Source organism: Paracoccidioides brasiliensis (genome assembly GCF_000150735.1).
Source record: "Paracoccidioides brasiliensis Pb18 unplaced genomic scaffold supercont2.22, whole genome shotgun sequence".
Taxonomy (NCBI): domain Eukaryota; kingdom Fungi; phylum Ascomycota; class Eurotiomycetes; order Onygenales; family Ajellomycetaceae; genus Paracoccidioides; species Paracoccidioides brasiliensis.
The window spans coordinates 109,589-121,253 of record NW_011371379.1 but is presented as its reverse complement, the minus strand read 5'-3'; the positions used below and the strand labels follow the sequence as shown (position 1 = coordinate 121,253).

Sequence of the window (11,665 nt, the reverse complement as noted above, 5' to 3'; positions counted from 1 at the left end):
TTATTTTGTAAAAATATAATTTTAGAAGAAAATTATTACTTTTTTTATTCTCTTTTTATTATAATAAACATTTAAATAATTATATAAATAAAAATTTTCTCTTTTTAATATTATAATTTATTATTATTAGTAATTATAACAGCTTTTATAGAAATCAATTTCTGAGATCTAAGATTAGATATTATTGTAGGAGTAATTTTATTTAATATAACATAATTAACTACTCAATAATTTCTGTCACTAAATAATTTTATAAATTTTATTTTATTTTTTTAACTTTAAATTATATTATTATGATAAATAAAGCTGCAATTTAATTTATAATTAAAAATTAAAGATTATTAGAATTTTTAAATTTTAAGTAATCTACTTTGATATATAAAATTAGTCTGACTATATTAAACACAATAGTATAAATATGAGTAGATCTGCAGATTTGATATGATATCAAAATATCATAAAAAGTTAATCAGCTTATAAAAAGAGTATTTATTTAGTATATAAATTATTCAGTAGGCTATAGCCTTGTTTCTACATCTCAAATAGTGTGAAATTTATTGATTGAATTTACTAAAGAATTTATTAAAGAGTATTAAGTGAATTAATTAACTTTATCTTTAATATAAAAATAAGATAAAAAGTATTTATTTACATATAATTAATCAAAAATAGCAAATTAAAAATAATTTTAACTATTTTTAAGACTATTTCAAGTAGATTAATTAAGTATTTACTGTCTTTTTTTATTAGATTTATAAACTACTAATAAAATGACTCTATTTCTAGTTAACTTACCTTATTGCAAAACTTAATCTTGAACTTTTAAATATTTATAACTATGATAAAAAAAGGATTTTTAATTAAGTTTAAATATCTTACTAAGCATACTATTTCAGTTGAATTTCTAAAAAATAAATATATTATAGGAATTCAGAATGAAAACTGAGAATTTATTATCTTAATTATAGCTATTTATATAAATAATTTAAAAGCCTCTCTACTAGTAATATATAAGAGAAATAATATTTAGAATATTTGACTTGATAAATTTAAATTTGAAGATTAATAGATATATTTTAATATATTCTCAAATGACAAGAGTAGTGATAATTATAATTTAAAGTAATTGAAAAAGATATTTAATTTATATATAAAAAAGAGCAGCTATGACCAGTACTTACTTATATTAGATAACTTTTCTTCTTATATTAATATAAAAATTATAGACTCTATTAATAAGAATTAAATACTACTTATAGTGCTTTTATTATATTCAACTTATTATTTATAATTATTATATGTTAAAGTATTCATACCACTTGCAAACACTTATATAAAGAAATTGAATTTACTGCTATGTTAAAAATTTAACTATTTACATATTACTAAATGAAATTTTTGAAGATTTTTTTATATAATTTGAAATATAGTAAGTACAGCAGCAAATATATAAGCAGAATTTAAAGCTATAGAAATTCATTCACTTAATTCTGAGTGAGTACTAAAGATATTTACTAAAGAGTCAATTACTTCTTCTGATATTGTTTAGTCTACTATATCTACTACTGCTCATAAATTCTACTAAACTATTAAATAAATTTATATATAGCAATTATTATTGAATACTGGTATTGAACAAATCATTTATGTTGATGAAAAGCTTGTTCTTGACAATAAACTTTTGTAAATTAAACTTAAAAGCATAGCTCAATTATTTCAGATGAAACTATAGTAGTGAAAATGAGACAAAATTTTTAAACTATTTAACAGAGATAAATTTAAACAGACTTTATTCTTTTTATCTAGTAAGATTGTAGTAGTATGAGACTGAGCTAAAGAGTGAAAAAACTGTAATAACTGCTTAGAGGAAGGAACTTCAGCTATAATAAGTTACTCAGTGAGATCAAAAGACTATTAAGAATGCTGAGTGCAAAGCAGCCTGTAAAGCAGTTTAAAAGACTACTTAAAAGACTATAAAGATTAAAAAATATAAAGTAGCTGAGACTAAAAAGTAAAAAACTATTGAGAAGATATTAAAGCAGTTACTCAAATATTAACATCATATAAATATAGTTAAATTCAAACTCATAAGGTCTATAAAGACTGCCTTATTAGAAAATTAATCAAATTCAGTATTAGAATTTTTATTCAGCACTTTTTTATCTCTTTTTCTTCTAAAAAGTAAAGTAACCGGGCTCTAGAGGCTTAGTAAGCTACTGCTCACCTGCAACCTGCCAGTCAGACCCTCTTATAAGGGCCCGTCAGCTCAATGTAATCTGCTATCCCAATGTTACTGCCTGTCTATATCCATGACATTTAGCTAATTTTTCAATAAATTGCTCTATATTTTATATATTCAAGTAGATTATAGTGTAAATAAATTATTTTTGAGGTTTTTTAGTAAATTTGATGATATTCATATAAATAGCTTTATCTTTGCAATATCTATTACATTTCTTCATAATTCTCTTTCATTTTGACTACAATTTCTTCAATACCTTCTTTATATCAACCTTCTTATTAATTGCTGTCATTTTATGGCAGTAGCTTACAGATATAACACCTCTCTTATTAATCACCCTCTGCAAGCTATGAAGGTAGTGTTCTCAAGCCAGTGTAGCAACAAAGATTTGAGATAGCTTCTTCTGCAAAAAAGTAATTGTATTGATCATTGCAATACTACTCTTATAAAGTTTTTGTAATTCTATATAAATATAGTCTGTGTCATAATTATCATTCTTCCTCAAAAACTTCAATTTCTGCTTATATCAATTGAATTAGTATATAGTAAAAGGAGTTTACCAGATCTCTGAGTCAGTGAAAACAGATCTCTCAGATTCCATAGAAGTTGATACAAACTCACATAATTTATTAAGAACAACTGATAGATTGAATAAAATCAAACTAGTTTCTTTTCATTCTTGCTTGATTGTATAAATCTTGAATGTTACTTTCTGAATAGAGATGATAGCATGAAGAAATTCAATCTTTGTGAACTTCTTACAATTACATTGTGTAACTTCCTTGACTGCAGCAGAATAATGATGTTTAAAAGTCTGAAAAATACTAATATCCAGAGGTTGTAAAAGATAGCTAGTGTAAGGATTTAAATAGAAAGATATGATATTGTACTTGTCATAAAAAGTCATAAATTCAAAAGTGCAATGGGAATCAAATCTATCTAATAGAAGCAGATAGTGGATTTCTTTGATGCATGCTTTGATAAAGCAATGAAAGTACTGAATCCATTGAAAAGAAATTTAATCATTATTATAGCCAGTGTTGAATATAGCTATCATGACATTCTTTTCTATTTCATCTATCCACCACTCTTGTAGCTGCTTTGCAGTGAGAATATATAAAAAAGAGATAGTAAAGCTGTCAGTTGTAATTCCTTCAATGATTGTAAGAGTTTCTCTATTATTTAAACTATCAATATAGATTCTTCTCTGAGAATCTCATATTATAATCTACTGATCACAGTCAATTCCTATTCTGAACCTCATTTCATCAAAGTTGTAAACATCACAGTTCTGGATCTCATGCTTCTCTTTTATCTTCTTAAAGTGATTAAATTAATCAAGAATGAATGAAGGTTGATTAGTCTATTTCTGCAGTATATTAATAATCTTTTGCTTGTATATATTATACTTCAGATGACATTGAAGGAATCTTTTAACCCAGTGCTCTCCAAGCCTGGGTGAAGATGTAGTGAAATTAATATAACTCTGCATAAGTAGAAATTTAACAGCATTAAAGATTATTGAATAATTGAGAGGTAGGTATAGCTTATCTAGAGATTCTATATAGAAACAGAGTGATTTTTCCTGGCCAGATTATAATAGTTGATTAGCAGGGGTTCATTCAATTTAAGAGATGAAATCATTATAACAATTCAGCAGTCAGAAGTAGAAAACTTCAAATTTTCACATCAATGCTTTAATATTGAGATTTTCAACATCAGACATTGAAGATAATGCATCTGCAATCTTATTCTCTATTAAAATATATGTAGAAGACATCATATTAGATAGTTATTGCATATTAAGAACAGGGATTTGCAAAAATAATCATATTTTGAAAATAATTATATTGAGATGGCGGATTACATTGAGCTGGCGGGCCCTCATAAGAGGGCCCGACCAGCATGTTGCAGGTAAGCAGTAGCTTACTAAGCCTCTATGGCCCAGTTAAGTCATTTTAACTATGCTATTAAGTTAAACACTCATTTATTTTCTTAATCATATTAATTTATATATAATTTATAATATATATATTTAATATTTAATAGCTAGTAGTAATTTAATCTATTAATATTTTAAAACTCATGGTTTAACAAAGCTATAAAATAGTAGATTAATAAAATCATTAAGTGGTAAAAATTATTGAGTAGTAAAAATTATTAAATGGTAAAAATTATTAAGTTGTCAATTCTATTAGTACTAATTCTATTCTTCAGTGAGTAGTAATAGATTTTTATTTCTAATCTTTTAGAAAATAAAAAATTGATAATATGATATTTTTTTATAAAATAAGATATTAGTAATATAAAATATTTAGAATTAGTATATAAAGTACTTATTTTAAATGCTAATTCTAAAGTGTCAATTCTGAAATACTAATTCTTTATTAGATACTTTAATAAGTAGTATAAGAGCAAGAAGCTTGTATAAAAGATCTTAATATTATATTATATATTTAACATATTATGAGACTTTTCTTAATAAATAAAAGTAGATAAAAGAGCTATTTTATCTGTATATATTATTATAAGTAAAGAGATAAATTTATAACTATTATTTTAAACTGTAGTAATTTACTTTATCTTCAAAGCTTCAACTAAAATAATCTGTTTAGTAGTCTAATTAATGTTAATTAAAAAACTTTTTTTATTAAAATTATTATTATATGATAACTTATAAGTTTACTGATTATATAAATTCTATTTACTGAATAGAACAAACTCTGTTTTAGTATCAATATAGCAACTTCTCACAATTACTTCACAAAACTATATAGCAACTATACTAGAGAAAAAGTTAAAATATAAAAATAAAATATCAAGAAAAAAAATAAAATATTAAAAGATATATAAATTAAATCTTATTTAGATCTACTTTTTAAAAATTATTTTGGTATTTTATTGAGATAATTTATCTAATTGATAATTAAATATCTGTTTAGTTATATTTAGATTAAAACTGTGATATATATTATATTTTTTTATTTTTTTTATTTAACTATATAGTCACAGAATAAAATAATTAATAATAGTTTATAGAGAAAAATTTAATATAAAAAAAATAAAATATCAAAATATCAGTTAAAAATAATATTTAAAATAAGTAGAATTTTTTACTATTTTATATTTTTGATCAATGTTATGAATATAAAATCATTAAATTTAAATCTTATATTACTTAATAAAATATCTTACTTAATAAATTTTAATAAATTCTTTAATAATTTTCATAATAAGATTTTAAATGATTTGAGATATAGAAACAAAACTGTGAACTATAAGCTTTTTTATATGAAGTAAAAATATTTATTACTGCTGATTTGAAAGTTTTTTCTTATATTAAAAGACTACTTTATTCTATATAAGTTACAAGTTATTATAATAATGATGTAGTATTTTCTTATTAATTAAGTGCTTTCTAGCAGTTGCAGTGTAATTTTTGATCTTTTAAGCTCTTAAATTCTTAATTACAAGTTAAATAGCTTCTTCATTTGACATCTCACAGCAGTGGAAGTTGAAAAATTAAATTGCAGTGCATCATAAAAATGCAGCTTATTTAATGGTAAGTCACATTACTCAAGAAACAGAAAACTCTTTCCACCACCAAAACTCAAAATCAATCCTGGATACCTAGATCACCACAACAAAACATCCTCCTGCCTCTCTGTCGACGACCTCTATACCAACTCTCTATATAACTCTTCTCTGCCTGGTGCAGACTGGGGTCACCCTTTTCTCTTTCTCCCCTCGCCTCTAAATATTATAATCCTCCCTCTTTTCTTCAGTGTGGCGTCGAACCTTCCCCCACCGAAGCAAGTCCAAACCTCAATTCTCAAAAATCAACATCTTTTGGTGTTTGTCGCTGAGATTATTTTTTTTCATCTTCATCTTCACCTCCTCTCTTTTATTACCCTCTATCCTTCTCGGTTCCCTCTCAACTCTCTGCAGAGAAAGTCTTCATCTCTCCGAGCGCAGATCCTGATCAGTCTCACTCCATACTGATACTGAAACTGACTGATTTTGACACATTCCTTCTCCCTTTCGCCCTCTATGGCTACCACGGCAGAGAATGTGGTCTTGATCCAAACCCCCGCAAATAATGAGAATTTGGCTCCCGATGCTGCTGCTCAGACAAAATCGGGCGACACCGTCACTGTCTTCCATGATCCGAACAACTTCAATGTCAAACACCCGTTGATGCATGATTGGACACTCTGGTTTACAAAACAGCCAAGTGGGAAGGTAATTGTCTTGATATCTGTGTATCTATAGATCTTTCTATCCATCTATCCATTATTTATAGTTGTTGGTTGCTGCAAGCACGAGAATATGCCAAGCTAACGATTGCCTTTAGGGAGACAATTGGAACGAACTTCTCAAGGAGGTTGTGACTTTTAACTCAGTGGAGGAATTCTGGGGAATTTACGTGAGTTGATAGTTCTGATCGCCAAAATGATATGGGAAATCACCTCCTTAACAACTTCTACAGAACAACATCACTCCCACCTCCAAACTAGGCCTGAAAGCAGATTACCACCTCTTCAAAAAGGGTGTCCGTCCCGAATGGGAAGACCAACAAAATAAGCACGGTGGTAAATGGTCGTACTCCTTCCGCGATAAGCAAAACGTTCTCATCGATGAGCTCTGGCTTCACGCCCAGCTCGCTGCCATCGGCGAAACCCTTGAGAACGACGGTGATAACGAAGTTATGGGCGTAGTCGTCAACGTGCGCAAGGGTTTCTACAGAGTCGGCCTGTGGACCCGGACTGTCGGCAAAAGCACGCCAGAGGGCCGTCCTGCAGAGAAGGGCAAGGAAATTCTACTTAATATTGGCAGGAAGTTCAAGGAGGTGCTACGCCTAAAAGACAATGAGATTTTGGAGTTTTCTGGCCATACCGATAGTGCCCATGCGGGGAGTACGAGGGCGAAGGCTAAGTTTTCGGTTTGAATGGGGATGTGCTTGTGACAACATATATTAGCAATGAATGCGGGCAGATGTGGAAGGGGAAAGAGGAAAGGTAAAAGCGAAAAAGGACCTATGAGGAATAAATACCTTATGTTAATTATGAAGAGGATGGATATGATAGTTACTGCGAAAGGAAAGAAGCATTGGTTGTTGAGACGGCATGGGACGAAACATTATGGATTTGGGATGGATATGCGATTACGGTTCATTGTTCTGCTCGCTGTCTCCTCCATCACCCGCTCCCATATTCCTAGTAAGTATAAGACACCCATGCGTCACTTTAAATAATAATAATCCCTTTATACTTCCGCCCTCTATTTTTAGATATACATATTCATTAACCCATCTACCACTTTTTACAACTCTTCTTCAAATTGACCACCCCATTAAAGATTAATTAACATACTCAAATTTATTAGGCTATGCACTACTTGTTCATTTCATTTCTCTGTTATTGAAGGTGTTGTGTTTTTGTTAATCTTCCCTTTTCCAGGGCGTTTGGGAGCTTTCAGGACTTTTCTTTTGCGAGCTTTGTTGTGATTGATTCTCCTTCCATGATTGATATAGGTATTTATACATTCACCTTATCGTAGCTGAGAGAAGAACAGTGTACGGCGAATAAACAATCTAAATTTAAGTCAGATATGAATGTTGTATTCCTGGGTATATGCTCCGTTGATGAAATGGCCCATCCAATTGAAACCGGTAGACACGAGAAAATGGTCAATCATCATATATGTGTTCTATTAACAGACAACTATCGAAATCAAAATATAGAAATTCTTGGCCTCCGTATCTCATATATATAGGCATCTATCAATACATCTATTATTCAATCCATAATAACGGCACGCCGAGCGCATAGCAAACCTTACCACTTGAAAACAACACAATTACATCTCCAGCAGATCCTCACAAATCAGCTTTTCCAACGATTTCTTATTAACTGTCTACACCATCAGCAAATCCATCCATACTATGTATCACACGAGATATTGCCCTCTACTATGAGTTGAAGAGAATAACTTACCTTTCCCCATCGCATTCCGCGGTAAGCCGTTCTTTAACACCCACATCTCTGACGGGATCTTGTGCGCAGCCAGTTTATCCTTGAGTGCGCGGTGCATATCCATGACGCCCCATGGTTTCTCCTTGCCATTGCGACTAGTGCTGGTCTCAAAATCTGGATCCAGGACAAGGACAGCAGCTACTTTCTGTCCCCACTGCGGCGATGGGAGGCCGAGGACGGCCGCTTCAGTCACTTGAGGTCTATACCGCAGTTAATTAAGGGTCACTCATGCACGTCGTTGATTAGGTAAATAGGGGAAGTGGAAAGTGAATAGGGGCATAAACATACAACGACAACAACTCCCTTTCAACCTCCAATGCGCTAACCTTCTCACCGCCAGTTTTAATGATATCCACATTCTTGCGGCCCTGGATGAAATACAGCGGGCCGCGACACCACTCCTGACCCCTCCCTGCCGTGCCAGAGCCAGGGACAAATCTGCGCACAGCAACATCTCCAGTCTTGAACCAGCGCCCCTTCCCATCTTCATCTTCGGTAAACTCCTCCCTTGTCGCTTCCCCATTCCTCCAATATTCCTTAAACACTGTCGGCCCACGCAGTTGGATCTCACCTACCCTCTCGCGGCCATTCGCATCAATCTCCTCGCCGTGTCGAATGACTTCATTGACATCAGTGTCAAAGAGTCTGCATTCCACAGAGGGGAGCGGCCAGCCAACGCTTCCGTCAACGCGGTCCGCGAAATCCAAGCCGCAACTAAGCGCCATACCCACCTCTGTCATGCCGTAGCGTTCTAGGAGGATGTTGCCGTTGCTCAGTTCTTGCCAAGAAGCTTTTGTCGGGGTGGGTAGGGCTGCTGAGCCAGAGATATTCAGGCGAAGATTTTTGGGTGAGATGGCGGTTCGTGCTGCTTGTTGAATTTCGGGCGGCAGGGTTTTGTGCGTTGATAGAAGCCTGTTATATATTGTTGGAACAGCAGTTAGGAATGTAATTTTCTCCTTTGGATCAGTACTACTGCTGCTGCTTTTTGTTTGGTCGGCTGGAAGGAACGGGGCAGCAAGTCGATTCCAAACCGCGGCTGGGTTGAACGGGAACATGAACTCGATAGACGAGCCGGCTAGAAGTGGTGCGAGGATGGCATTGACAGTGCCGTGAATATGGTGCAGAGGGAGCAGGTGCAGCAGTCGGTCGCTAGGGGAGTAGAACCATGCCTGGACCAAAGATTGCGCTTGTGTTGATAGAGCTGACTGTGGAATGAGGACTCCTTTCTATTCTTCATTAGGAGGAATCATGTCATTAGTAATTCATGGAAAAGCCACACTCACTGGCCGATTTGTGGTTCCCGAAGTATAAAGCATCATTCCACCGCGTGCGTCCGCCGAATCTTGAAAATGCAGCTGTCCAGCTGGATCCGCGCCATGTTCAATTTTATCAAGCACTTTCAAGAACGGAATAGTCTCTAAATCCGCCTCGAGCAATTCCTGGGCCTTCTTTCTGTATTTATCCGTCACAAGCAATAAGCTAGTTTGCGAATTGTCCAGGATGTACCTCAGCTCTCCGGCAGGGAAGCTGGGAGAGAGGGGTAGCGCGATTCCGTCGCAGGCGAGGATAGAGAGCAAAGTTACTATGATGCAAGTTAGAGCATTAGCATATCCTGCCATCGTCAACAGCATACGTTCTACATGTAGCATCGCTTTTTCTTTTAATAGCTAAATAAATAAAAAAGGGGAGGGGGAGTTAGGGTTGGGGAATAACAGTACCTACGTAGTCGTAACCATTCTCCGCCAAAAAAGCAACGGGGGCACCGCGTAACGCTACATTCCTAGGTTCTGCTGAAACAGATACACATTGTAACAGATGGCTCTTGGAGTGCAGGATATTGCCAATTAAGTTTCCATAGGTAAAGGTACGGCCAGAGACGCTGTGGACAACGGCTGTTGATTTGGGATCATGGCGGTCGAGGGCGCGGAAGACCGGGAGGTCGGGGAGTGTTGAGGAGGGGCGGGATTGGCGATGGGCGTTGGATGAAGAGTACATAGTGATTGCAGGTCTCGCGCGACAGCGACAGTATGAGCGAGTAAGGGATATTATTAAACTGTAGGATGTGGGCATGCTGATATATGTGCTGCGAAATATAAGACTCCTGATAACTTCGAATTTTTGCGTTTTAACCTATGGATGTGCTGCTAACAAAGCACAAGGGAATTGGGTTGTATATTTGTATCTTAACAAGGGGGCTGGTGCCATCGCTGTTCAATTCAGGGGGAATTGAGAGCATGAGAATTAGATCAAAGATGATGGCGGAGATGAAGGAGATTGTTAAAGATTTAAATCCTCAAACACTCAGGTAATTGGAAATTTTGTGGGGAGAGGATGCACAAAGAACTTATAGTTATCGTTATAACTGGTTACATAGTTAGCTAAGTACAACGTATTTGTTCCAGCACAATTATACAGTGCTGCAAGTCTGCTTCCTTATCACCAGTATATGTAGTATATATGTATATATAGAGACATATATACTTATATACATATAAATCCAAATGCTCCACCCCATCCTGCTACGCCAGAATCGCCTTCTGCCTCTTTACAAACAACTCCGCTTAGTCTCCAGCACAGCCTCAACAATGTCCAGCACACCTGTGGAAGACGCCATACGCAAGAAGGTATTTGCTATAGATATGTATATGTTGTTTCTACAAATAATACACACTGCTAAACTTCGTATCAAGCTCCAAACAACCCTCCAACCCACCACCCTCATAATTCGCAACGACTCCCACAAACATGCCCATCATGCCCCAATGCGCGGCGTCTCGTCGCAAGAAACGCATTTTCAGTAAGCAGCTACTAGTTCTATTTCCCATTTATTTATCCGAAGCCATTTATAATAAAATATGATTCATCCAACAGCATAACGGTCACATCACCCTCATTCGTAGCAAAGACGCAGTCTGCTCGCCATCGAATGGTCTATGCGGCTCTCAAGGACGAGATGGCCCGGGAAGGTGGTATACATGCGTTGCAATTGAAGACGAGGACAGTAGAAGAGGAGGAAAGGGAGAAGGGTAAGGAGAACGAGAATAATGGGAGTGGGTGATGGACTGAGTGGAGTGGCAGGTCTGATGGATCTGTTATATTTCTGCACATCTACATACATACCTGGATGCCCATACATGTATACATGTAAGTGTGGGTTGTGTGCTGCATATACAGCATTTTAAGGAGATGGTTGTAAGTTTTGTATACTTTCAAATGGTGTTTCTTTGTATTAACTGATCACATTATAATGCCCATATTCACGTTGATGTATACCTGCCTGACCTCACAGATACATCAGGTAATTTTGCAGGAAAATGGGAGGATTGCATTCATTGCCCTACGACCAGGACTCTGACGGGGTATGAAGGGGTGCGGAATTCTCTCGTTA

The 11,665-nt window shown here is 34.2% G+C and overlaps 3 protein-coding genes across 3 annotated transcripts; 2 read left to right on the top strand and 1 right to left on the bottom strand.

Moving 5' to 3' along the window:
* Positions 1 to 6,292: 6,292 nt before the first annotated feature.
* On the top strand, positions 6,293 to 7,190 carry PADG_08592 (uncharacterized protein; the record flags this gene model as incomplete). The annotated part of the gene is made up of 3 exons (XM_010765601.1): positions 6,293 to 6,484; positions 6,597 to 6,668; positions 6,732 to 7,190. 3 exons carry the CDS (start codon positions 6,293 to 6,295, stop codon positions 7,188 to 7,190), a joined length of 723 nt encoding a protein of 240 aa, XP_010763903.1.
* A 911-nt stretch (positions 7,191 to 8,101) lies between these two features.
* On the bottom strand, positions 8,102 to 10,272 carry PADG_08591 (uncharacterized protein; the record flags this gene model as incomplete). The annotated part of the gene is made up of 5 exons (XM_010765600.1): positions 8,102 to 8,154; positions 8,239 to 8,477; positions 8,566 to 9,503; positions 9,561 to 9,859; positions 9,996 to 10,272. 5 exons carry the CDS (start codon positions 10,270 to 10,272, stop codon positions 8,102 to 8,104), a joined length of 1,806 nt encoding a protein of 601 aa, XP_010763902.1.
* A 506-nt stretch (positions 10,273 to 10,778) lies between these two features.
* PADG_08590 (uncharacterized protein) lies at positions 10,779 to 11,335 on the top strand (the record flags this gene model as incomplete). The annotated part of the gene is made up of 3 exons (XM_010765599.1): positions 10,779 to 10,901; positions 10,968 to 11,074; positions 11,149 to 11,335. 3 exons carry the CDS (start codon positions 10,779 to 10,781, stop codon positions 11,333 to 11,335), a joined length of 417 nt encoding a protein of 138 aa, XP_010763901.1.
* Between the last annotated feature and the right edge of the window lie 330 nt (positions 11,336 to 11,665).